Source organism: Mastomys coucha, unplaced genomic scaffold (assembly GCF_008632895.1).
Source record: "Mastomys coucha isolate ucsf_1 unplaced genomic scaffold, UCSF_Mcou_1 pScaffold22, whole genome shotgun sequence".
Lineage (NCBI taxonomy): Eukaryota > Metazoa > Chordata > Mammalia > Rodentia > Muridae > Mastomys > Mastomys coucha.
The window spans coordinates 209632748-209657132 of record NW_022196905.1 but is presented as its reverse complement, the minus strand read 5'-3'; the positions used below and the strand labels follow the sequence as shown (position 1 = coordinate 209657132).

At 57.1% G+C, this 24385-nt stretch overlaps 2 protein-coding genes across 12 annotated transcripts in view; both read left to right on the top strand.

Moving 5' to 3' along the window:
• Nucleotides 1-13055, top strand: part of Mast3 (microtubule associated serine/threonine kinase 3) — a 28194-nt gene extending 15139 nt beyond the window's left edge. For 3 of the 11 annotated variants that reach the window (XM_031340171.1, XM_031340164.1, XM_031340168.1), the window contains 26 exons: nucleotides 886-974; nucleotides 1054-1123; nucleotides 1268-1288; nucleotides 1656-1734; nucleotides 1915-2072; nucleotides 2149-2224; nucleotides 2578-2787; nucleotides 2951-3052; nucleotides 3127-3259; nucleotides 3682-3740; nucleotides 4151-4236; nucleotides 4314-4522; nucleotides 4815-4953; nucleotides 5908-6040; nucleotides 6126-6291; nucleotides 6406-6507; nucleotides 6762-6884; nucleotides 7242-7351; nucleotides 7504-7640; nucleotides 8693-8931; nucleotides 9122-9334; nucleotides 9579-9805; nucleotides 10011-10133; nucleotides 10333-10469; nucleotides 10546-10727; nucleotides 11212-13055. In XM_031340171.1, the coding sequence (XP_031196031.1) occupies nucleotides 886-974; nucleotides 1054-1123; nucleotides 1268-1288; nucleotides 1656-1734; nucleotides 1915-2072; nucleotides 2149-2224; nucleotides 2578-2787; nucleotides 2951-3052; nucleotides 3127-3259; nucleotides 3682-3740; nucleotides 4151-4236; nucleotides 4314-4522; nucleotides 4815-4953; nucleotides 5908-6040; nucleotides 6126-6291; nucleotides 6406-6507; nucleotides 6762-6884; nucleotides 7242-7351; nucleotides 7504-7640; nucleotides 8693-8931; nucleotides 9122-9334; nucleotides 9579-9805; nucleotides 10011-10133; nucleotides 10333-10469; nucleotides 10546-10727; nucleotides 11212-11735 (3847 nt within the window). In that variant the 3' untranslated portion in view covers nucleotides 11736-13055. Of the gene's footprint in view, nucleotides 1-885; nucleotides 975-1050; nucleotides 1124-1267; nucleotides 1289-1655; nucleotides 1735-1914; nucleotides 2073-2148; nucleotides 2225-2577; nucleotides 2788-2950; nucleotides 3053-3126; nucleotides 3260-3681; nucleotides 3741-4150; nucleotides 4237-4313; nucleotides 4523-4814; nucleotides 4954-5907; nucleotides 6041-6125; nucleotides 6292-6405; nucleotides 6508-6761; nucleotides 6885-7241; nucleotides 7352-7503; nucleotides 7641-8692; nucleotides 8932-9121; nucleotides 9335-9578; nucleotides 9806-10010; nucleotides 10134-10332; nucleotides 10470-10545; nucleotides 10728-11211 lie in introns of all 11 variants that reach the window. The other 8 variants (XM_031340169.1, XM_031340163.1, XM_031340167.1 and 5 more) reach the window with 3 other exon arrangements.
• Nucleotides 13056-15253: 2198 nt separating this feature from the next.
• Nucleotides 15254-24001, top strand: Pik3r2 (phosphoinositide-3-kinase regulatory subunit 2). The gene is made up of 16 exons (XM_031340161.1): nucleotides 15254-15369; nucleotides 16623-17333; nucleotides 19404-19496; nucleotides 19684-19734; nucleotides 19821-19952; nucleotides 20054-20252; nucleotides 20759-20844; nucleotides 20977-21085; nucleotides 21191-21289; nucleotides 21372-21552; nucleotides 21637-21762; nucleotides 22129-22271; nucleotides 22413-22589; nucleotides 22746-22817; nucleotides 22937-23107; nucleotides 23283-24001. The coding sequence occupies exons 2-16, from the start codon at nucleotides 17012-17014 to the stop codon at nucleotides 23488-23490; spliced, it is 2169 nt and encodes a 722-aa protein (XP_031196021.1). The 5' UTR covers nucleotides 15254-15369; nucleotides 16623-17011; the 3' UTR covers nucleotides 23491-24001.
• Nucleotides 24002-24385: the final 384 nt, after the last annotated feature.

Here is a 24385-nt window from a genome sequence, read left to right as displayed (position 1 = left end):
AGGATCTTGGGAAGGTGGGGACAGTGGCTTCAGGGACAGGGAGGGAGAGTGGAGTTGGCTTCCTACAACCACAGCCTCTGGGCATCTCCTGTCTCCACCAGACATCTGGGTGTGCCTGGCTGCCACCATGGTGTAAGATGAAGGGCCAGAGACTGGGAAGGAAGAAGTCAGTGTGTCCTGGTCACCTGCCAATGTCCCCACGAGGCTAGATGGGTGTTCTCCCACCATGTCACATGATGGTAATGAGGATGGAAAGGGAACGCTGAGACAGTTTGTGTCCCATGTGTCATCATAGATCAGGCATTGAGAGTCACCTCTGGGTCTGTCCCAAGGCCAGCCTGTGCTATATGAGACTGTCTCAAGAATAAGAAGATATGGCCGGGCGGTGGTTGCTCACGCCTTTAATCCCAGCACTTGGGAGGCAGAGGCAGGCGGATTTCTGAGTTCAAGGCCCGCCTGGTCTACAGAGTGAGTTCTAGGACAGCCAGGGCTACATAGAGAAACCCTGTCTCGAAAAACCAAAAAACCAAAAAAAAAAAAGGAATAAGAAGATATGTTTGGGCTGGGTGTGGTGGCACATGCCTTTAATCCCAGTACTTTTGAAGCAGAGGCAGGTTCTGTGAGTTCAAGGCTAGCCTGGTCTACAGAGTGATTCCCAGGACAGCCAGAACTCCACAGAGAAACCCTGTCTCAAAATAACAAAAAGAAGGGATATTTGCCTAGGGGTGACTCCCAGTGGGTAACAGAAAACCCTTAAAGGGACTCACCACAGGGAGATCGTGGTTGGTCTGGGCCAGCTTGCAACCAGCCATAGCACACTCCCAACTGAGCACATGTCCCCCTGTCCCTCAGTTTTGCTTTCTAACCCTGCTGTCCCCTCCACAGCTGCCGCAGTGGCAACCGTAAGAGCCTCGTCGTGGGGACGCCCTCACCCACTCTCTCCAGACCTCTGTCACCACTCTCCGTCCCAACTGGTGAGCGGGGGAGATCCAGGTGGGTGGTTGCGTCCTGCCACCACCCCGAAATGACAGTGTTCCCACCTCCCCTCAGCAGGTAACAGCCCCCTAGACAGTCCTCGGACCTGCTCTGCCGCAGCAGCCATCAATTTCCCCTTTGCCCGGAGGTGAGTGTCGTGGCCTCACACAGGGCTGGTAGCCCTCACAGGGCCAGACCTGCCTGCCCCTCATTGATTTTTATCCCCCTTCTTTGGCCCCTTCCTGCCCTGGTGTCTGGTGGTGGTCTCTCTTGTGGTGTCTGCCCTCCACAGCCACCTCTCTCACGGTGACAGGTAATTCAGAGTTCTGGGAAGGAAGGAGGGGCTGCAGCCTGACTAAATCAGTAACTCGTTAACAGCTACATTAGTTCACTAACCAAGAACTGACACGGTGCCCCTGGCCTTTAATTCCACCAAGCATTGAGCGGCTAAGGCTGTATGTGCGTGGGAACAGGGGGCTGAAGCCCCCCTTGGAGTATCCCTGAGTTGTTTGTGGGTTGGGATCGTCCAGCAGCAACAACTAACTGGCCAAAGCTTGGGCTGCACCTTATTAGGGAGGGCTGCCTGGAGGGTCCTTGATTTTTGTGCCAACACAGCTTGCTGCAAGTCCCCACCAGCACAAGGCCAAGCTGTCTTTCCATCTGTCCCTGTCCCTCTCCAGGGCTGACGGCAGAAGATGGTCACTTGCTTCCCTCCCGTCCTCTGGCTATGGGACCAACACTCCCAGCTCCACCGTGTCGGTACTGACAGCTGCCTGGGCAGGTGGAATGGGGTGGGGTGGACTGGAGCGGACACACACCCTGCTGTGGTTTATGGGGCTCCCACTCTAGGCCGGGAGGGCTTGCAGTGGGCCTCAGCGGGCCTGCGGGATGCTAGGGTGCTGGGTCTGGGCTGTGACCCGGACCTTCTCCTTGCCCCAGTCAAGTTCGTCCTCCCGGGAGCGTCTACACCAGCTCCCCTTCCAGCCCACAGCAGACGAGCTGCGCTTCCTGTCCAAACACTTCCGCAGCTCAGAGAGTGTGGTGGACGAGGACGGAGGCCGTTCTCCGCGACTGCGCCCACGCTCACGCAGCCTCAGGTAGACTTGGGCTGGGACCTCTCCACCCCACCAGGGACTTCTCTGTGACCCTCACCCCTCTCTGTCATCCTTTCAGCCCTGGACGCACATCAGGAACCTTCGACAACGAGATAGTGATGATGAACCACGTGTACCGGGAGCGCTTCCCCAAGGTGTGCTGCAGATCCCTCTGCCCTGCAGCTGCCACCCTCTGCTAGCACAGTCTACTACTCAGGCCCAGCACCCTGTCACTCACCAGAACCCCGCCCACCACTAAGGCTCTGTTCCCTGCCAGTCATCGGAATCAGACCCTCTGCTGAGGCCACCCCAGCTCTGATCATTGCTGTCAGTCATTTCCCTGATCAGCTCCACCTCTGTATCAGTTATCCCTGTCCCATCCTTTATTCCTATCTCACCCTCTCTGCCTGTCCTGACTATAGCCCCGCCCCTGACTGAACTGCCTCCTCTCAGACTCCTGGCCCGTCCTCTGATCCACTCCTGCCACTGACCTCTGCTCTCCCCGCAGGCCACAGCGCAGATGGAGGGCCGGCTGCAGGACTTCCTGGCAGCATTTGCTCCTGGCGACCGCCTGGCACTGGCAGACGGTGTCCTGGGCTTCATCCACCACCAGATCGTGGAGCTGGCTCGGGACTGCCTGGCCAAGTCGGGCGAGGCTCTAGTCACCTCCCGCTATTTCCTGGAGATGCAGGACAAGCTGGAGAGGCTGCTGCAGGATGTACGTACGTGGGGCCGGGCCTGACAAGTGGATATGCCCAAAGGGGTGGGGTGTGTTGGGGGACACACCTTTTGATGTGGGGTCTGCAGAGCCGTGGCTGTTCCCTATTAGGGTGTGGGCGGGGCCTCTGCAGGCAGGTCTCGTCAGGTGCACTTGCCTACAGGCGCATGAGCGGTCAGACAGCGCCGAGGTGGGCTTCATCGTGCAGCTGGTCCGCAAGCTGCTCATCATCATCTCGAGGCCAGCGCGGCTGCTCGAGTGCTTGGTAAGCCGAAGGCGGGGGTCCTGGGATTCTGGGGACCAGGTGAGGTCTCCGGGCTCACGGCCTCTCCCGCGCAGGAGTTCGACCCGGAAGAATTCTACCATCTGCTGGAGGCTGCAGAAGGCCAGGCCCGGGAGGACCAGGGTGTGAAGACGGATCTGCCCCGCTACATCATCCGCCAGCTGGGCCTTGCCAAGGACCCGCTGGAAGGTGAGGAGCACCCAGAATAGGGACGATCTGGATTGGAACCCAGGGCTCCCTTTGCTTCCTAGTCCCAACCTTCTTCTGCCACCTTAAGACAATGACCCTTGCCACCATGGGTAATGCTCAGAGACTCACTAGGGACGGTTACCTGCCAATCAATCCCTGGGGCAGAACACTTGGAGAGCTAAGGCTCTGAGGTATGGCTTTCCTAGAAGATGCTATAGTTCTTTTTTTGGGGGGTGGAGGGGATGTTCAAGACAGGGTTTCTCTGTATAGCCCAGGCTGTCCTGGAACTTAACTCTGTCGACCAGGCTGGCCTCGAACGATTCTATAGTTCTTGCTATTGGGCCACATAGTGATTCCTGTCCAAAAAAGCAAAACACAAAACAACAACAACAACAACAAAACCAGCTTGATTTCTTTGACAGAGATCCAGCCCCTGCATGACCTTGATGAGGACCAGCCCCCTGCTCCTGGATCCCCTGAGGTGAGTTACAAGCTGAGGTAGACCCATGTTGCCCTTTCCTGGGTGGTTGGAGTAGGGGGTGAGTTTGCTGAAGTATATGCTTAATAATTGTGATTTGGGGGTATGGCTGCAGTGGGACTGCCCCATCATAGGAAGTATCCCAGAGCTGGGCTGGGCTGTAATGGGCACTGAAAAGGTGGGTCTTGAAGGATGTGTAGAAGTTTGCTGGGAAGCAGGCTCTGCTCAAAAAAGGGACAAAAAAAACAACAACAACAAAAATAAACAAACAAACAAACAAAAAAATACCCCTAAAGAAACTTACATACTGGTTTGACAAGTTTGGACCGAGAGGAAGTAGCAGCAAATTCAAGACAGCAGGTTAGATTGGGGACAGCTTTGCAGTGGACAGACCCTGAGCTCTTCCCTTGCAGAGCCGAGGCCTGGGTGGTCCGTCTCGGAGGAAGCCCTGTGAGAGCGACTTTGAGACCATCAAGCTCATTAGCAATGGAGCCTATGGGTGAGTCCTGGGTCCCTGCTGGGTGCAGCTTTGGGTTTGGTCTGATGGTTACTCAGCGTCCCCCTTCCTGTGTACAGGGCCGTCTACCTGGTGCGGCACAGGGATACGCGGCAGCGCTTCGCCATCAAGAAAATCAACAAGCAGAATTTAATTCTGCGAAACCAGATCCAACAGGTGTTTGTGGAGCGGGACATCCTCACCTTCGCCGAGAATCCCTTTGTGGTTGGCATGTTCTGCTCCTTTGAGACCCGCCGCCACCTCTGCATGGTCATGGAATATGTGGAAGGTGCGGCCCCTAGGCTGCTAGCCACTCCCCCCTCATTCCTGCCCCTGGGCACAGCTGGGGAGGTCCAGAAAGGGACGGGTGGGGGCCCTGGAGGGCTTGGGATAATGGCCAGGCTTCTGCAGATGAGACTGCAGCTGTGCGAGGGAAAGAGCGTGTACTTAAGCACTGGCGGTGTGCAGAGCTCCATTTTAGAACTCTACCCTGCTGGGCAGAACCTGTAGACAGAGTCCCTGCCCCTTGCTGAGCTCAGCAGCATGGGCAGGATCCAGGCCTGATCCACGTCCCGGTGCAGGGGGTGACTGCGCCACGCTCCTGAAAAACATGGGCCCACTGCCCGTGGACATGGCACGCATGTACTTTGCGGAGACGGTGCTGGCACTGGAGTATCTGCACAACTATGGCATTGTGCACCGAGATCTCAAACCTGACAAGTGAGTGGCCGGGGGTGTGGGGGGGGTGGGGGCGGGGCTCTGGGTGGGGCCGTGGCTTTAGAGGTCTGATAGGTGCTGCTGGGACCTTATGGGGTTGCCAGGGTGGTATCACAGAGACCCTGCACACATGCACCTACTCTGTGCATGTAGGATGGAACTCATCTCGTCCCACTTGTCTCTGACGCAGGGATCTCTGGTTTCTTAGCCATGTGCCGTTTGGAGATGTGAGCTGAAGTCTTTAGAGCCTGGTGCCCTTTGCACTCAGCTCAGCAGATATATTTGACACCTGTTGTTTATCTTGGCACTTCATTTCTGAGTAGCTGAAATGGCACGCACACACAGTAGTCACAAGCATGTGCTTCTCTGTGTAGCCTGGGCATAAAATAGGAGGGGCCGGTGAATGAATAGCAGTGTACAGAAAGCAAGCTTTGGGGGACTTTATTTGTAAGGAGTGGATGTATCTGCAAGGTGCATAAAAAAGGTCACAGTGGGATATGGTGGAACACACCTGTCATCCTAGTACTCAGGAGTACTGAGTACCCATCCTAGTACTGGGGCAGGAGTTTAAGGCGAGGCTGAGTAACCTAGAGAATGTGAGGCCACCTGGGCCACATGAGCAAAAAGGGTTTTGTTTTTGTCTTTTGTTTTGTTTTGTTTTGTTTTTTCGAGACAGGGTTTCCCTGTGTAGCCCTGGCTGTCCTGGAACTCACTCTGTAGACCAGGCTGGCCTCAAACTCAGAAATCCACCTGCCTCTGCCTCTCAAGTGCTGGGATTAAAGGCATGCACCACCACTGCCCGGCAGTTTTTTTTTTTAAAGCATGTGCGTACTGACATGGGTTTCCTAGGGAGAATGGGTCTCAAAACAGTATATACAGGGGGGCTTCAGCCAATCTTAGCAACTATGCTGGCTCTGGCCTTCCCACCCAGCCTGAGGGTCCTGGCCTCACCCACAGCCTGCTCATCACCTCCCTTGGCCATATCAAGCTGACGGACTTCGGCCTGTCCAAGATCGGCCTCATGAGCATGGCCACCAACCTGTATGAAGGTCACATCGAGAAGGATGCCCGAGAGTTTGTGGACAAGCAGGTATGACCCAACCCAAGGGCAAGACTGAACCCACCCACCCCAACTCCGCCCAGGCTAGGCCAGCCTCATTTCCCCATTTGTGCAGGTATGTGGGACGCCTGAGTACATCGCACCAGAGGTGATCTTCCGCCAGGGCTACGGGAAGCCAGTAGACTGGTGGGCCATGGGCGTCATCCTGTATGAGTTCCTGGTGGGCTGTGTGCCATTCTTCGGGGACACGCCTGAGGAGCTGTTTGGACAGGTTGTCAGCGGTACGTGTCTTAAAAGGGTCTGAGACTGGGCTGACCACAGTGCTACCACATGGTGGGGTGTGTTGGGAGGTGCTAGAAAGGGCATTCTGACACTCCTCCCACCTCGAACTTCAGATGAGATCATGTGGCCAGAGGGAGATGAGGCCCTTCCCCCCGACGCTCAGGATCTCATTACCAGGCTTCTACGTCAGAGCCCAATGGACAGGCTGGGGACAGGTAAGTCCGTGGGGCAGCTTCACTCAGGACCTTACTTACCAGGCTGTGTGGAGGATCGGGAGCTGGGAGCTGGGGTTTTGAAGGGTCTGTAGGAGTTAACATGGATTAAACTTTGAGGGAAATAGTTGGCTCTGGTGCTCCCCAGTTTTTTTTCCCCACATTTCTGGGTCTGTCCTGGCTCCATTCAGTGGAAAGGGAGGTGGGGAATGAAGGGGGGCAGTGTGTCGTGAAGAGCTCAGCCAGCCTGTCTGCAGGTGGCACCCATGAGGTGAAACAGCACCCCTTCTTCCTGGCCCTGGACTGGGCAGGGCTTCTGAGACACAAGGCAGAGTTTGTCCCGCAGCTTGAAGCTGAGGACGACACCAGCTACTTTGACAGTAAGTGGGGATCCTGTGGATGCAGAGCAGTGTTCTCCTGCCTGTGATCCTTGTCTGTGGCACCCCTGCATGTTAGGGGCCCTCCCTGTCTGTCCCTCTTATGTAAAACGGGAATGTAGCTCAGCCTTGAGACATCTCCTTGTAGGTGCATGAATTCCTGCTGTGACCACGCAGCTTTGTGGACACAGTGGGGACCACCAGAGTTTGGATCCGCTGTGCGGGAATCTGCTCCCAGAGGCCTGGCAGGTTCCGACTCAGGTTCCCATGCCGGCTGGGCCATTCTCCTGTACCTGAGCCGTACAGCCCCGGGCCTCTGGGTGTCCCTGGCTGCCTCAGCCTCCCCCTTCCCTCCCACAGCTCGCTCTGAGCGGTACCGCCACTTGGGCTCAGAGGACGACGAGACGAATGACGAGGAGTCCTCCACGGAGATCCCCCAGTTCTCCTCCTGTTCCCACCGCTTCAGCAAGGTGGGCTGGCCGGTGGCAGCATGCTCCTGAGTCTGCCTACCTGTGTGTTTTGTTAAGTCGTGAGTTCTGAGACAGGGTCTCCTGTCGCAGCCTCCTAGGCGCTGGGGTGACCTTTGTCATCATTCCCCATTACTGACATAAAAACCTCACAGGTTTATAGTAGTTCTGAGTTCCTGGCTGTGCAGCCCACCACCACCTTTGCCGAAAGAAGCTTCAGCGAGGACCGAGAAGAAGGCTGGGGGCAAAGCAGCGAAGGAGACAACGGCCGCCGGCTGAGCACTGACCTCCGGTAGGTGGGCTGAGGAGCTAAGAACCAGGTTACAAAATCTGATGTAGAAGGAGCTTCCCAGTGGCCCAGTAGAAAAGAGTGAAAGGTAGGAGGTCCCTGACAGTCTTGCTCCTATGGCTTTGTACTCCTAAGGCATAATGGCTGCTATGCTCCATAACACTGCTTGACTTTGGCTCCATGGCCCTTTTCTACCCAGAATGCACTTGGCTCATAAACTCCATCCTCCTTCAAGCTCCAGACTGAACAGAAACAAAGTTGGCTGGAGGGTGGGCGCTGGAAACTGGGCTGGTGGGGTCGAGGAGTAAATGTGACTTTTATTCACTAGATGTAATTGTGCCTGAGGTTTGTGCATCCCTCTGCTGACCTAGGCCTAGTCCTGGAAGCTTCTAGCTTCTATACAATCTTACCTAGACCTAGAGTGTTTTCAGCCTCTGAGGCTCACTGTTGAGTAAGCTCACCCTTCCTAGTTCTCCCTAACCTTTGGCTGATTCAACTCAGCTGATCGGCTCTAACTCCTCTCCACACTGACTGATTCAAACTGGCTTTTCTCTCTGCTCCTGAATTGTCCTGCTTGGCCTCATACTAATTCTGGCAATCTGTTCTAATCTTCTGGCTCCTTCTGATTCTTTGGCTCGCTGTGTCTTCACCTGTGTCTAGTTGTTCTCTCTGCAACCCACCTCTGTACAACTGTCCCAAGAAAACTGCCTCCTCCTTCTCTCTGCACCAGCCCTCATGTAGCTTCCCTTCCCTCTTCTCCTGAGAGTTGGGCATGTGCTATTCTGTCATATCTTTCTCTGGTTCATCACTTTGTCTGCCACTCAATTAGACATCACTTTCAAACATGGGTACTTCCTTCTACAAACTAACTTTACCTTCATTGTTTGGGATTAAAGCTGTGTACTAAGGGCGTTCTGTATTCCAGCCAGGGGGAATATAGGGGTATGCTAAGGCATGTTGCTATTCCAGTCAAAGTTGCTGGATTAAAATCCCTCTCTACTGAATAGTTCTGCAAGCAGGTGTGGCTGAGTGACATAGTCTCCTCCTTCAAACAGGCTGAGGTCCTGGACAGCTGCCTCCTCCTGTCAGCCATCTTCCTGTCAGACTGACCGGGGTCCCAGCCCGTCTCTCCTAAGCACCATCAGCTTGGACATGCCTAAATTTGCCTTCTCCTCTGAAGATGAGGGAGCAGGTTCAGGACCTGCTGACCCCAAAAAGCCTGTCTTCATCCTGGGGGAGCCTGACCCCCCACCCCCGACCACCCCAGTGACACCCAAGCCCTGCAACCTTTCTGGTAAGTGGGCCTCAAGGTGAGTGAGGGGAGGCTGTTGAAACTGGAATAGAAGTTTCTCCAGGGATCACAAACTGAGAGTAGACAGGCCTTACACACCCTGAACCTACATTCCAGCTTCATGTAGCTGGGGGCTCGGGGGTGGCTGGGGTGGGATGGACAGGTGTCAAGCTCACCCCAGTTGTCCCCTCAGCCGACACAGCTGTCCTCAGCCATGCCCGCCTTCGAAGTAACAGCACGGGCGCCCGGCACTCAACTCCTCGGCCCCTGGATGCTGGCAGAGGCCGTCGCCTAGGAGGCTCAAGAGATCCCGGCCCTGAGAAGCCCCGGGCTTCCCCTGGTGGCAGTGGGGGTCGAGTGCCCAAGTCAGCCTCTGTGTCCGCCCTGTCCCTCATCATCACGGCAGGTGATGTGTTACTTTTCCCTGTGGTGGGTGGTAGAGTGCTTCTAGAACTGGATACAAGACCGAGCTCCTGGGTGGGGGCGTGGGAGAATAGAAACCCACACGTAGTGTCCTTCCCATCCTCCACAGACAACGGCAGCGGGGGTCCTCTCATGAGCCCCTTGTCGCCCCGCTTGCCTGGGTGGGGGCCATGTGGCCACGTGGGAGAATAGAAACCCACACGTAGTGCCCTTCCCACCCTCCACAGACGACGGCAGCGGGGGTCCTCTCATGAGCCCCTTGTCGCCCCGCTCGCTGTCCTCCAACCCCTCCTCCCGAGACTCCTCACCCAGCCGGGACCCATCACCAGTGTGTGGTAGCCTGCGGCCCCCGATCGTCATCCACAGCTCAGGCAAGAAGTACGGCTTCAGCCTGCGCGCCATACGTGTCTACATGGGCGACAGTGACGTGTACACGGTGCACCATGTGGTCTGGGTGAGTCCTTGACAAACCCCCCACTGTGGAACCTCACTGTGGGACCTGGCAGTGGGAACCAGGGTGCTCTCCATCCCTGAGTGGGCCCTGCCTTCCTCCATAGCTGGAGGAACTGTTGCAGTGCCTTACTCGGGTTACACATGGGCCTGTAGGGGTGTGGCCTGCGTTATTTGACCATCTGTGCTGTGCCTGCCCGCCCCCGCAGAGCGTGGAGGAGGGGAGCCCTGCACAGGAGGCCGGACTGCGTGCTGGGGACCTCATCACACACATCAACGGGGAGTCGGTCCTGGGCCTAGTGCACATGGACGTGGTGGAGCTGCTGCTGAAGGTGCGACCCGTAGATCCCTGGCCTGAACGTGTGCCCACTCTGTGCATCCTGGGCAACTAGCTGCCCCTGACACTACGAGGCTTTTACGGCTGCACCTCCCCTATCCTGGGGTCCAGGGCTGAGGGGAACCGAGTCTCGGGTGCTGGACAGGTGTCTCGGCCCTCGGAAAGCTCTCAGGTGACTGGTGTCCCTTCTGCAGAGTGGCAACAAGATCTCCCTGCGCACCACAGCCCTGGAGAACACCTCCATCAAGGTGGGACCTGCGCGGAAGAACGTGGCCAAGGGCCGCATGGCCCGCAGGAGCAAGCGTAGCCGCAGGCGGGAGACCCAGGACCGGTAAGCAGGGAGTCAGAGTGGCCCCAGCAGCCCTAGCCTTCTCAGCCTCCCTCACTGTTACCATGCCTGTCCCCAGGCGGAAGTCTCTGTTTAAGAGGATCTCGAAGCCATCTTCTGTGCTCCACACCAGCCGTAGCTTCTCCTCGGGCCTCCAGCACTCTCTGTCCTCCAGCGAGAGCCTTCCCGGATCACCCACTCACAGCCTGTCCCCTAGCCCCACCACACCCTGCCGCAGCCCTGCACCCGATGCCCCCACAGGTGGGTGGTCTCTCATCCCCGGCCGCCGTTACAGGGCAGATGGAAGTGCTGCCTGGTAGACAGTGCCCGTCATCCCAGCACTTAAGAGACGAGGCAGGAAAAAAAAAAAAGACTGGCTTTATGAAACTCTGCCTGTGAATATGAATATACATGCATACCTGTGATAACAATCAGTAAAGGGCCATGGTGTGTGCTTGAGCTGAGTGGATGGCTTGGTGGCCTTGTATTCTTTGTCCCGAGTATTTAAGGGTCAGACACAGCTCTGGGGAAGGGTCAGGCTATGCAAAGAGGAGGCAGAGGTTTCTGGGAGGAGGGGATAAATGAGTTCTGGCTTTGATGCATGAGTAAGAGTTCACTAAATTGAGGCCAAGGGGACTCCCTATGTGGGTGGGTGGCAACACTGGAGGGCGTGGGCAATGCCAGTTTGGTCAGTCCAGACCTTACCTCTAGGAGGGGGACACTGACGAATTCCTGTTGCCCACAGACACAGCATCCCCACCCAGTGTGTCGCCAAGCTCCAGCAGCCCCGCTTCTCCAGCCACTGGCCACACCCGTCCCAGCTCACTGCATGGCCTGGCAGCCAAGCTTGGACCACCTCGTCACAAGAGCGGCCGCCGGAAGTCCACAAGCAGTATCCCTCCATCTCCGCTGGCCTGCCCGCCCGTGCCCACGCCCCCGCCACGCTCACCGTCGCCCCTTCCGGGGCACATCCCCATACCCGCACGGTCCCCTAGGCTACGTAGGGGCCAGTCAGCCGACAAGCTGGGCCTGGGCACCAGTGAGAGGCTGGATGGGGACGGAGGCCGGCGGGGCCGGGGGGCGGAGGCTGAGCTGGTCGTCATGAGGAGGCTGCATCTGTCAGAGCGTCGGGACTCCTTCAAGAAGCAGGAGGCTGTGCAGGAGGTGAGCTTCGATGAGGAGCCTGGGCCAGCTCGAGCAGTGCCCAAGATCGCTGTGCAGGGTGCAGAGGCCACGCCCGGGACCCCAGGACCAGCTAGGAAAGACTGACCACCTTCTCTGGCTGCAGTTCCTTACAGAGCTGTCATCTTCACCAAGTCACACCTAGATGGGGTGCAGCCATCAGCCTGGGACTTGGCTGGAGGGTGCCCCCCCTCCCAGGAAGGAGGGGTGCCAGTGACTTGTAAATAGCAAGCCCTCGAGACTAATTTATTACTTTTTATAAGCAATAGCCAGGCTGGCCCCCCTGGTGGACTCGGCTGTCTGTCTTGTCCTTGGCCCCTGGAGTGCAGTCTACATGCCCTGTTCTCTGGGTCAAGGTGAAGCACTTTGGGCAACTTCTGTGTTTTCTAGTTTGTCCCCTGTCCTTTCCCTATCCAAGTGTATGTGTGTTGTGTGTGTATGTCTGTCTGTCTGTCTATCCCATTCCCAACCCAAGACCCACTTCAAGGCACACAAAAGCTGGTCCCTGCCAAGTTTGGACAGAATTTGGAAGCTGCACCCTAAAGCAGGAGGATCACTAGTTCAGTGGCAGGCTACACTCTGAAGACTACCTTCTGTGTCTGAATAGCTTTCCTCCGACTGTCCTTGCTCCACTCTGCCTGTGATCCTGCATGCTTCAGTTTAGGGGAAGTGTGGGAACAAAGGGCTTGGGGGATGAGGAATGCTGTGGTTTAAGACAGAATAGCCCATACACCTTGCAGGTAGTAACTGACAGATCTAAGGGCCATCTAAGTGGAAAGGTGTCCACTGCAGGGATGGGACAAAGCACTTGTCTAGCCAAGTGAGGACCATGCCTGACCACCAACCCCCAGCACCACAAAATCAATGACCGCGTGCACAGAGTCCCATGTGTGTGAGGCCCAGCATGGTGAGTGCAGAGGACCAAGCGTGGAGCCCGGCGACGCTGTGTGATTCTGGAGGAGTGTCTTTGCCATTCTGTGCCTGTGCTGCTGTGTTTACAGGACTAACCCCAATGACTTGCACACTTCATGTGCACTGAGCACACCTGAATTCCTCCCAGCTTTGTGTGATCCAAGCAGCCGAGGTTCCCAAGGCCAGAGGCTTGCTCCACAATGGCCCAGTAAGATTCCTGGCTCAGGACAGCATCTCCCAGCCCTACTGTGAGCATGGCCATGGGAGAGCCCAGGCTGTCCCCATAATGCTGTGTGATCCAGCAGCCATCCAGTAGGTTGCCAATGATGCAGCTCTCCACACTCCATGAGGGGAGTTTGCAGGCACTCAAACCCTCTGCACCCTCCCTGACTCCCAGCCAGTACCGACTGCTGGAAGAGAGACCAAGGCTGTGCATGAGTAGCCCTCCACCCATCTCGGAGCTGGCATCAAATAAAGCCCTATGATGACATCTGACCCTGGTGTGTGCATTTGTGAGTGGCAGGAGGTGGGGGACAACCAGTGGCTCAGTATCATCTAAGGTTGAGTTTTGTAGGCTGTATAGGGAGGGGTTTGGTTAAATACTTAATCCAAGCCAGGATGCATCCCAGCTACCTAGGCTGGGATCCTGACTAGACAAAGCAATGGGACAAAAATCTCATCTCTAAAATGAAGTGTCTCCAGGCATGGCAGTATACACCTGTAATCCTAACACTGGAGGCAGGAGAGGGAGCCGGGGTGGGTGGGCCTGAAGCAGAAAGGATCATGAGTTCAAATACAACCTGGGCTCATAACAAGACCCTGTCTCTAATAATAATAAAGCCAAAGGATGAATTGATGATTAAAAGCACTGGCTGCTCTTCTAGAGGACCCAGGTTCTATTCCCAGCACCCACATGGCAGCTCACAGTCATCTGTAACTCAAGTTCTAGGGCATCTGATGCCTCCTCTAACTTCCACAGGCACCAGGTACACACAAGGTGCACAGATGTGCATGAAGAAAAACACACAAAAATAAATCTTAAAAAAAGAAAAGCCCTGGGCTGGAGAGATGGCTCAGCGGGTAAGAGCACTGACTGCTCTTCAGAAGGTCCTGAGTTCAAATCTCAGAAAACACATTGTAGCTCACAGCCACCTGTAATGAGATCTGACGCCCTCTTCTGGTGCGTCTGAAGACAGCTACAGTGTACTTATTTATAACAATAAATAAATCTTTGGGCTGGGGGGGGGGGGACCAGAGCGAGTGGGCTGACAGGAGCCAGCTGAGGTCCTAAAATTCAATTCCTAACAACTCCTTAAGGTTCACAACTATCTGTACAGCTACAGTGTACTCACATACATAAAATAAATCTTTTCTTTTTTTTGAAGGCCCAAAACCCAAAACGCTGGGCGTGATAGCACTTGCTTTTAATTCCAGCACGGTCTACACACAGTAAGACCCAATCTCAACAATAATAGTGCAATCCTTTAATTAGCCCACCTTTCTATATTTTCCCTTAAAGTATATTTACTGTGTATGTTTACCACTTGCTTGCAAGTCCCAGAGACACTAGAAGAGGGCGTCGAGTTACAAGCGGCCGTAATTTACTGACCCTGGATCCTGTGCAAGAAGCAGTGAACTCTCTTCACCACTGAACTCTTGCTGCAACTCCTCGGTCCCAATTTCCTACCCGAGCCTTCGCGCTGAGCTCTAATAAATCGATAAACCCCTCCGTTACGTCTGGCCCGCACTCTCCCTGGCTCTCTCTCGACCGCCCCTCTGCCCCACCGGCCGGCGTCGGTCGGTCGATATTTCCGGAAACAATCTCGCTTCCGGACTCTGAGAAGCCGCCTTCTCGCGCGTGCTGGGTTGGAGGCGAATCGGCTGTTTCCGGACGCCCGGGGTTGCCATGGCAGTGCCTTCGCCTTCCATCCCTTCCACCCGCAGCTTGCGGGTCAAGCTTCGGCAATTTCCGGAAGCCGTCGGCCGCCTCCGAGTCAACTCCCAAGACCAGTATTTTGGCTGGGCAGTGGTGGCGCACGCCTTTAATCCCGAGCCCTTGGGAGGCAGAGGCAGGCGGATTTCTGAGTTCGAGGCCAGCCTGGTCTACAGAGTGAGTTCAGGACAGCCAGGGCTATAGCGCTGATAGAGATGTACAGACATCTCTGATAGAGATGACAGAGAAACCCTGTCTCGAAAACAAACTAAAAAAAAAAAAGAAAGAAAGAAAAGAAAAAGACCTGTATTTTGAGATCGTACGGTTCCTTCCAGGGCTATACAGAGAAACCCTGTCTCGAAAAAACAAAGAACAAAAAAACAAAAAGAAAAAAAACAAAAACACCTGTTGTAGCACGTCCAGCTACTTCCGGAATGGCTCAGGTATTTCAGAGTCCCAAGTCGGGACCAATGCGTCCCCGACCCTTTCACTCTCCAGCGTTTTCGTGAGCCTCCGCCCCCCCACCCCCGACCCCACCTCCGGCCGGGCGAGCCCTCTCTCGAATCGGCTGCGCTCGACTGTCTCCGGCCAGCCTCGGCTGTCTCGGGGCGAGCCACAGCCTGCCGTTCCCGCGGGAGTACACTCGGCGGTTTCCGGACGCGCGCCCGCGGCGAGCCTCGGTCTTCGGGCTCCTCCTCGTGGGGTGAGAGGACCGTCCTCCCGACCCGAGTGCGCTCGGCTGTTTCCGCCTGGGGGCGGGCCCGAAGGCTTGGGACCGCGGCGACGGCGGCTGACGCAGGGATCCCGCGGCTGCGGCGGCGACGGCGGCGGCGGTGGCGGCGGCGGCCGTGGTGGTGGCGACGGCGGCCGGAGTGGGTGAGTCGATGGCGGTGGCGAGGACCGGAGGAGCGCGGGGGCCGCGCAGAACCGGGCTCCGAGCCGAGCGTGGGGCTGTGCAGCCTGCGGGGTAGAGACGGGGTCTCTAAGGCCGGGAGGTACCCGCCCGCCACGGGGCGGAGAGCTTCGGGGCACGACCCCGGATCCGGCCACTTCCGTCGTCCGAGGGATCTTCGGGGTGCACGAGGGTCTAGGGGGCTCGTCTGTGTGAGCGCACAGACTATGCGTGCGCCGTAGGCCCCTCCTTTTGCATTGGGGGTTCCGCGATACCCTCCCCCCATGGTGTGCAGACGTGCTCGACACGGGGGCGAGCGGACGGGTGGCTTTCTTAGGAGAGGCCTCTCCTACCCTCAGTTTCCCTACCTGTAACATGCAGGCCACAAGAGGCCGGACAGTGAGTCACGCCGGATACCCTGGACCATGAAGCCTTAAGTCCCTCTAGGACACCTGCACCGGGTCCCCGAGATCTGGGGATGAAGCCCAGACCCTCCCCTTGGCACGCTAAACGCCTGTGTGATGGCTTTTTTTCTCAAAGCCTTCTGTGCATCCTAGGCAGGTGTCTTCCACCATCAGGCCTTTGCAGGCACCAGTCTGTCTATGCATTGTCCTGTCCCCCTATACGAGGACCTGTCACCCTCAGTCCCCCAGGAGGATGCACAGAGGACCGAACTGCAGGCTGGAATGGGGACTCCGGCTAGGACCCGATGTGGTGGTGTCCAGCTCCTGTCCCCATCCTACTGTAGCACTAAGGAGACCATGGTCTTCTTGACACCTCCCCTCTCTCGCATCACCAGAGAGCCCCAGACTAAGGCAAGCTGGGGACACTCCTGCACCCTGTCCATCCCTCCCCTGCAGGAACCAAGGCTTCTATTTCCTTGGATGCCCACCCAGGCCACAGCTCTTGATAGGCCATGTCCGCTGCTCAGGTGTTCAACCCTTTCTTGGGGTCCCCCTTTAGCCCCCACATCTAACTGGCCGTGTGGTCACTATCTTTGTTCCCACCTTGGGCTTGGGTGCGTCTGTGGTAGGCTTCTTCCTGATGAGTGGGGTCCTTCAGAGAGCACTGAACGTCGGTTCCCTCAACCCTAGCGGGGAGAGCAAAGCATTCCGGAAGAAATGCAGTTAGTGTAGCCTCTCAGATGGGGCGACTCATCAGTGGCGGGACAGGGGCCAGCCCCAAGGTCACTGGGGGATTCTGGCCTGGCTCACTCTGCCTTGTCCGTGTCCTCTAGGCTGGTGTCCCCGGCTGAGCATGGTAGCAGCCTGTGGTCTGGGTTCCCTCATCTGGTGTCAGGCACACCTTGAAGAGCCAACAAGCTTGGGCACCGGCAACCTAGCTAATGAAGGAGTGATCCACCTATCCCGGCTTGACCATCTGATGGGTGACACAAGCCAAACAATTTGAGAAAACACCAGGAACATCATTGCACAGGTGACTAAATGGTGGCCTCTGTGACAAATGGCTTGTAGTAATGGCCAGCTAGGCATGCGCGGCCCCTGAGGTCACCTGTGACTTCTGGAAGTAGAGGTCTTCGAGCCTACCACACAGGCCTCACCAGCCCATGGGGCCCCTGGAGCCCCGGGGAGCCACCTGACTGTCCAGACCTCCCCAGGCCCAGCCATGGCAGGTGCTGAGGGCTTCCAGTACAGGGCTGTGTACCCATTCCGCCGGGAACGGCCTGAGGACCTGGAGCTGCTCCCTGGTGACCTCCTGGTGGTGAGCCGGGTGGCCCTGCAGGCACTTGGTGTGGCTGATGGAGGAGAGCGCTGCCCACACAACGTGGGCTGGATGCCTGGCTTCAACGAGCGCACCAGACAGCGAGGGGACTTCCCTGGAACATATGTGGAGTTCCTAGGACCTGTGGCTCTGGCTCGACCAGGCCCTCGCCCACGGGGTCCCCGTCCGTTGCCCGCCAGGCCCTTGGATGGACCTCCTGAGTCAGGTGAGCAGACACCATGGAAAAGGAACCTGTCCCTCAAACATTCAGTCAGTTCTGTGGTCTCTTCTCTCCGATGAATGTGGAGTACTTGTTGTATTGGGTCGCTGGTATCAGTGAGCTCCCCCCTGGAGCTGGGCCCTAGTCAGGCTTCTTGTTCAGGAAGTGAGAATGTGTCACTCTGGTGAGAAGAGTGGTGAGGAGCTGAGGGCGTAGGCCCTCCAGGCACAGAGCTCAGCTCTTGCAAAGGCCCAGAGGCAGGTTCAAGAAGCAGCCAGCAGGGAAGTGTTCTCTGTAGGATGCAGAGGCCTCCTGCAAGCTGTAGACAGATTCTCTATGTGAGCCTCTAACCCTATTCTTACTAAGCCATAATCCCAGAAAAAGTGGGATGTCTGACCCTGGCATGCAGCAGAGTGAGAGGCAAGGACTGCACAAACCTGTCGAAGACAATCAGGCAGCTAGAAGTAGTGGTGTGTGCCAGTAATCCCAGCATTGAGAAGGCTGAGGCAGGAGGATCACGGAATGTTCTGAGGCTAGCTGTGTGGCTTCGATGCCCAATGCAAAGTTACATGGCTGGAGCCCCTCACTTGGGGTGGATCTGCAGCACAGCTGAGGCCTGGGAGGTTGGCTCAGGCCACGCAGCATCTGGCGTCCCCAGAGCCCAGGCCTGGCCCTGAGAGCTGCAGGGCCCCAGCCCATCCGGGCTCACAGCCAGAGCCTGTGGCTGCCCCAGTAACAGCGGCCTCCCTCCCCAGGCTGGCCAAGATCCAGCCATCTCACACGCCCCGCCTCACCCTCAAACCTTCAGGACTGAGGGCGGTCCTTTGCAGGCTCAGTTTCCCCACCACCAAAGGCTGAACCTCCAGGTCCTGAAGAACCACCTGGAACCACTCAGCCAACTCCTCCGGCATCTCTCACAGGGGCTGAGGCTTTACTAGTGGGGCCTCCGTTTGGCATTGGGGTCCCTGGCTGTTGTCCCCTCCCTCCCCTGCTGACAGGGTGCGGCCCACCTCCTCTCCCCTCCTGCAGGTTTGGGGAGGTTGTTTCTCTTTCTTTCTTTCTTTTTTTTTTTCCATACAGCTAGGCCAGCTCCACTCAGAGAGGCCCCGCAGGCCCTGGCTTGCCTCTGCTGCATGCCAGGGCATCCCTGCCGAGGGCCAGAGCCAACCCAGATGGTAGGGGCAGGCAGAGCCTTGCCAAGGCCAGCCAGACACCTGTGCACAAAAGGCCCTACATGGGAACCAGGCACTACTGGGAGGGGGCTGGGCCTGAAGCTGGGGTGAGGGAGGGTGGAAGCCAGGTGTGGAGATGCCTGCAATCCCAGCCAGAGAACTGTTTTGGGTTTTTGGCTGCTAGGGCTACTACATAGTAGGACTCTGATTCGAAGCCAAACAAAAGAGCATCAGGCTTGGTGGCCCAGGCCTTTAAGCCCAGCACTCTAGGAGGCAGAGGCAGAGACAGGAGGATCTTTGTGAGTTCCAGGCCAGCCAGCCTGATCTATATACTGAGACCTTATCTCAAAATAAAATCTAAAACAAAAAGATCCCACAACCTGGCGATTTTCTTTGAAGTTTAAAGCCCAGAGATGGGGATCCCTGAGATCAGGGCCGCACACCTGACCGTAGTAGAGCCAAAACCTGTGTGAGCTTCGCTTGCTGCCACACAGGTCATTGCAAAACCACATAGGTGCAACCTTATATGTTTGTGGAGGCCAGGCATTTGAAGTGAAGAGTGCTGGCGTTTGAGTCTCTGACGGTTCCGGCCTAATACAGAAGCCGTCTGCACTCTTGCTTTTGGAGACAGGTTCTGTGTAGCCCAGGCTGGCCTGGGACCAGCCATCCTCTTGCCTTCAACCCCAGAGTGCTGGAGTGACGATGTCTACTCCCATACCTCGTACTTGGCTTTTACCGTCCTTCATGTCCCCCGTGCCCCTGGGCTTGCAGATTCCTTGTGGTAAACTTCAGAAATAACTCTCACTGACACAGCGCTCCCTGTGCCCTGGGTTCCCAAGCTGAGTGGCTGCAGTCTCGCAGGCATAGAGGGCATGAGGGTTCACACCCGGTTCCTTCCTTCCAGGCCATGTGCTCCCAGACCTGGCAGAGCAGTTCTCCCCACCTGACCCTGCTCCCCCGATTCTGGTGAAGCTGGTAGAAGCCATTGAGCAAGCAGGTGAGGTCCAGCCTGACTGTGGTCCCAGCACTCTGCTTGTTTGGGGTGGGGGGCTCCATCCTGGTCTTTTCATGCACAGAGGCAGAGTTGCGATGCTGTGGGTTTCCTTGTTGGCTGGGGGAAAGGGGAGGTGACCTGGGCCCTGTGTTACATATGCTGGTCAGTCACGTGAGTCCCCTTCTCCCAGAGCTGGACAGTGAATGCTACAGTAGGCCGGAGCTGCCCGCACCACGGACAGGTCAGGGGTTCTGCTCACTTCCCCTAGTGATGGGAGGGGCAGGCACATTTACCAGGCTGGACTGTGACGCTTTGCCGTGCCCGCAGACTGGTCCCTGAGTGACTTGGAGCAGTGGGACCGCACCACCTTGTACGATGCTGTTAAGGGCTTCCTTCTGGCGTTGCCTGCAGCCGTGGTGACCCCTGAAGCTGCAGCAGAGGCGTATCGGACACTGCGGGGTAAAGCCTGGCAGAGCAGGGTGGGCAAGGGACCATGGGTTGGCCACCTGGGTGGTCACTGGCCTGGCTGACTGGCTCTGGCTGGCTTTCTCTGCCCGCAGAGGTTGCAGGCCCTGTGGGGCTGGTGCTGGAACCCCCGACACTGCCTCTGCACCAGGCGCTCACGTTGCGGTTCCTGCTGCAGCACCTGGGCCGCGTGGCCCGCAGAGCGCCCTCGCCAGCTACAGCTGTCCATGCACTGGCCAGCGCCTTCGGGCCGCTGCTGCTGCGTTCACCTCCGCCAGGGGGCGAGGGTGATGGGTGAGTGGGCGGAGCCCGTGACGAGGTGTGGCTTGGTGGGCGTGGTCGTCACTGTGTGGGCTGGTTACCCGAAATGATGGAAGGGGAAAAGTATTTTTCCTGGACGGGAGGAGCCAGGTGGAACCAAAAACTTTGGGGGCTTTAAGATAGGTGGCGCCAGGGAGAACCTCTTTATAGGGCAGAGAGACTGAGTCTAAGCCAAAGGGAGCAGGACGGGGTGGCTGCGTATGGGCAGGGTTTTCACTGTGGGATGGAACCTTGCTGGGGGAGAGAATGTGAGGATCTGAGTTCCAGGGGCTACAGTGAGGGAGCTACAGGAGAGAGGGTCCAGCAAGCCTGCACACGGGCACGGTTTTACTTCCTGTTTTCCTCTTGGAGCTCCTATTGCACATGCCTTGCCGCACCTGTCTTCCCACACTGCCAATTGTGTTCCACACCTGCTGCCCCAACTTCTCACACATGGCGCAGCTGTCACTCCCAGGCCTTGACACCCCGCTTGCCCCTAGGAGTGAGCCCGTACCCGACTTCCCTGTGCTGCTGCTAGAGAGGCTGGTGCAGGAGCACGTGGAGGAGCGAGATGCTGCGCCCCCAGGTGACTCCCGTTCTCACTGATGAGCCAGTCTACAACCAGTGTCGTATTCAGTTAGTACTTAACGTGTGCATGCTTTCTGCAGCAGCCGTGTGCACCTGGTGTGTAATACGCTTGTGTTTTTCTGTCCCCCAGCACTGCCACCCAAACCCTCTAAGGCAAAGCTGGCACCTACAGCTCTGGCCAATGGAGCAAGCCCACCCTCGCTTCAGGATGCAGAGTGGTACTGGGGGGACATCTCCAGGTAGTTCTGCTGCAGCAGAAGATGAGCTTCGTGTGTGCCTGGGGAGCGGGGAGTGGGGTGAGGGTGGACAGGCCATGTCAGTGGCTCCATGCCCCTGCTCCCCAGGGAAGAGGTGAATGAGAGGCTCCGGGACACACCTGATGGTACCTTCTTAGTCCGAGATGCATCCAGCAAGATCCAAGGAGAGTACACACTCACCCTCAGGTAGGGGCAGTACCTTGGCAGTGGGGTGGGAGGCTCGGGGTGGGGAGGCTTCCCAGGATAATGACTCCACCCCTGCATCCAGGAAAGGCGGGAACAACAAGCTGATCAAAGTCTTCCACCGAGATGGTCACTATGGCTTCTCAGAGCCCCTTACCTTCTGCTCCGTGGTAGAACTCATCTCCCACTACCGCCACGAGTCATTGGCCCAGTACAACGCCAAGCTGGACACGCGCCTTCTCTACCCTGTGTCCAAATACCAACAAGTGTGTTCTGTGCTGGGGGTGCGTGGGCCTTGCCTGGGCCTGGTTTTGGGAGGGGAAACACTGATGGTGTGTTGTGGGGTCCAGGACCAGGTGGTGAAGGAGGACAGCGTAGAGGCTGTGGGCGCCCAGCTCAAGGTCTACCACCAGCAGTACCAGGACAAGAGCCGCGAATACGACCAGCTATATGAAGAATACACACGGACCTCCCAGGTACCTGGGCTCTGCACTTGTGGGGAGGGGAGGGCTGAGGTTCAGAGGAGTAGGCCAGGTCATTGTGCGCCCCTTTGCCCCTTCCCCCCCCAACCCTCCACGCACTCAGTGCTGCACACCATTTCCTCCCAGTGGTTCTTACAGGTCTAGGTTTTGGATTCCCAAAAATGAATATGAAGGAAGGATGGGTTTGTAACCTGAGTCAGAGTTTGCTACATGCAGCCAGCCAGCATTGGCTATTGAACTATTGGCTATTGACTATTGGAATATTATTCCCAGTGAAGGGGACAGAGCAGAATTACCCTTCACTCCTAATGACGGACTTTAGGGACTTGTGGATGTAACTGAGATCTACCTCATCCCCAGGAGCTTCAGATGAAGCGCACAGCCATAGAGGCCTTCAACGAGACCATCAAGATCTTCGAAGAACAGGGCCAGACACAGGAGAAGTGCAGCAAGGAGTATTTGGAGCGCTTCCGGCGAGAGGGCAATGAGAAGGAGATGCAGAGGTGCGTGGGCTCCTCCTGTGCATCCTCTCTGGTGGGCACAGGGCAACAGGGAAGGGAAGGTGGCTTTCACCGAGGAGGCTGCTAGTCAGTGCAAATGGAATTTAGAGGGTGCACAGGAGTTCGCCTTGCCCTTTTCCTCAGGATCCTGCTGAACTCGGAGCGACTCAAGTCTCGAATCGCGGAGATACACGAAAGCCGCACGAAGCTGGAGCAGGATCTGCGGGCGCAGGCCTCAGACAACCGTGAGATCGACAAGCGCATGAACAGCCTCAAGCCTGACCTCATGCAGTTGCGCAAGATCAGGGACCAGTACCTCGTGTGAGTCGCACCCTCTCCTGCTCACCAGGGGGCGCCTGTGCGCATCACTGCGGTGCTGGGTAAACCACCAGGTTCCAGGCGCCTACGGCACTTGGAACCCACTCTGGTTTACCTCAGTTTCCCCCTACACGTGCTCACTTACCTCTCCCCTGTCAGATGGCTCACCCAGAAAGGTGCCCGACAGAGGAAGATCAACGAATGGCTGGGAATCAAGAACGAGACTGAGGAGTGAGTGATGTGCTGCAAAGGGCAAAAAGGACTTCATAAGGGGGGGGGGGGGTACTTGCGTTGGTGGTGGAGGATGAGGGCTCACCAGGCAGTGGCTCCTTTCTTGCTTCACCCCACAGCCAGTATTCCCTGATGGAGGATGAGGATGCCCTCCCCCACCACGAGGAGCGCACATGGTACGTGGGCAAGATCAACCGCACACAGGCGGAGGAGATGCTGAGTGGCAAACGAGACGGGACCTTCCTCATCCGGGAGAGCAGCCAGCGGGGCTGTTACGCATGCTCCGTGGTGTGAGTGCTGGGCTATTGGCTGGGGTTGAGTCATTTGTGTGGCGAACCCATTGTGTACATTGAGCACCCACTGTATGCTGGGCTCTGTTGAGCTTAGCAGGGAAGAGGGGCAGGAGCAGGTTGCATGGAGAGGCAGGCATGGCTTCTCCTCTAAACAGCTCTCTTGGCCACGCAGGGTGGACGGCGACACGAAGCACTGTGTCATCTACCGCACGGCCACCGGCTTCGGCTTCGCAGAGCCCTATAACCTGTACGGGTCCCTGAAGGAGCTGGTGTTGCACTACCAGCACGCATCGCTTGTGCAGCACAATGACGCGCTCACCGTCACCCTCGCACACCCTGTGCGTGCCCCTGGGCCTGGCCCGCCGCCTGCAGCACGCTGAGCGCTCACATCGCCTGTCTCCCTGTCCATGTCTCTGTCTCCAGATCCCCTCCCCAGATGAACACACGCAGGAGGCCATCCTTCCCGCTGCGCCTGCCATGTTTACAGAGGCTGTGGGGCCACTGGCCTGGGCGCCCCGAGTTCTTCAAGCCATATCCCCGGGGTTAGAAAGGAACTACACTAGGTGGTTTCCAGGAACTCAGGCCTGGACACTCGGGGCCGGGCGGGACCCGCCCCGCGGACCCCAACTTCCCCTCTTAAGGTCGAAGTGAAACCAGTCACAGGGGGTTACCCCACAGCTGCGGAGAAGCTTCCCCCTCCGGCGGGCAAAATACAAACTCTGGCCCTCACCCAGGCCCTGCGCTGTTCTCCTGACTGTGCAATCGCCTCCCCTTTGGGACGGCCCTGGGTGTGTCCCTGCTCCCTGGACCCCATACCTGCCCAGAGCTGATGGGCAGCGGGTTTTTGTACGGTACGTTTATTGATACGAATATGAAACATTGTACCTGTTGGCTGAGTGTCTTTGGGGACTGGAATTCCTAACCCCTGTTGTGAATGACAGACTTTGGCCTGCCCATGGCCAGGCAGCACAGACGTGTAACTTGGCCCTCCCCTATACCCATATCCTAGCCCTCCAGGGAACCCCAAACCCGTGAAGAGCCCCTCTTCGGGTGCCCCAGTTCCAGGGTGCTCAGGCAGACACCAGCTGTTCCCTCAAGTGACACCCATGTCGTCCCTAACTTCCTCATGTGGAAAAAAGGTGGCAACAACTTCCCAGCCACCCAGGCCGGTATTGCCTGTGCCTAGTCTCCCTGAGTTGTGAGGGGAGACCAAGCTCTGGCCCTCTGCACACCTGCTGACAAGACCTAGGACCTGTACTCATTATCAAAATTGAG

Excerpts from the sequence above, each read along its gene's own strand:
- Pik3r2 (XM_031340161.1), top strand. The coding sequence starts at position 17,012 with ATGGCAGGTGCTGAGGGCTTCCAGTACAGGGCTGTGTACCCATTCCGC. Across the intron at positions 21,290-21,371 it reads GAGTACACACTCACCCTCAG|GAAAGGCGGGAACAACAAGC; the intron begins GTAGGGGCAGTA and ends CCCTGCATCCAG. Across the intron at positions 23,108-23,282 it reads TGTTACGCATGCTCCGTGGT|GGTGGACGGCGACACGAAGC; the intron begins GTGAGTGCTGGG and ends TTGGCCACGCAG.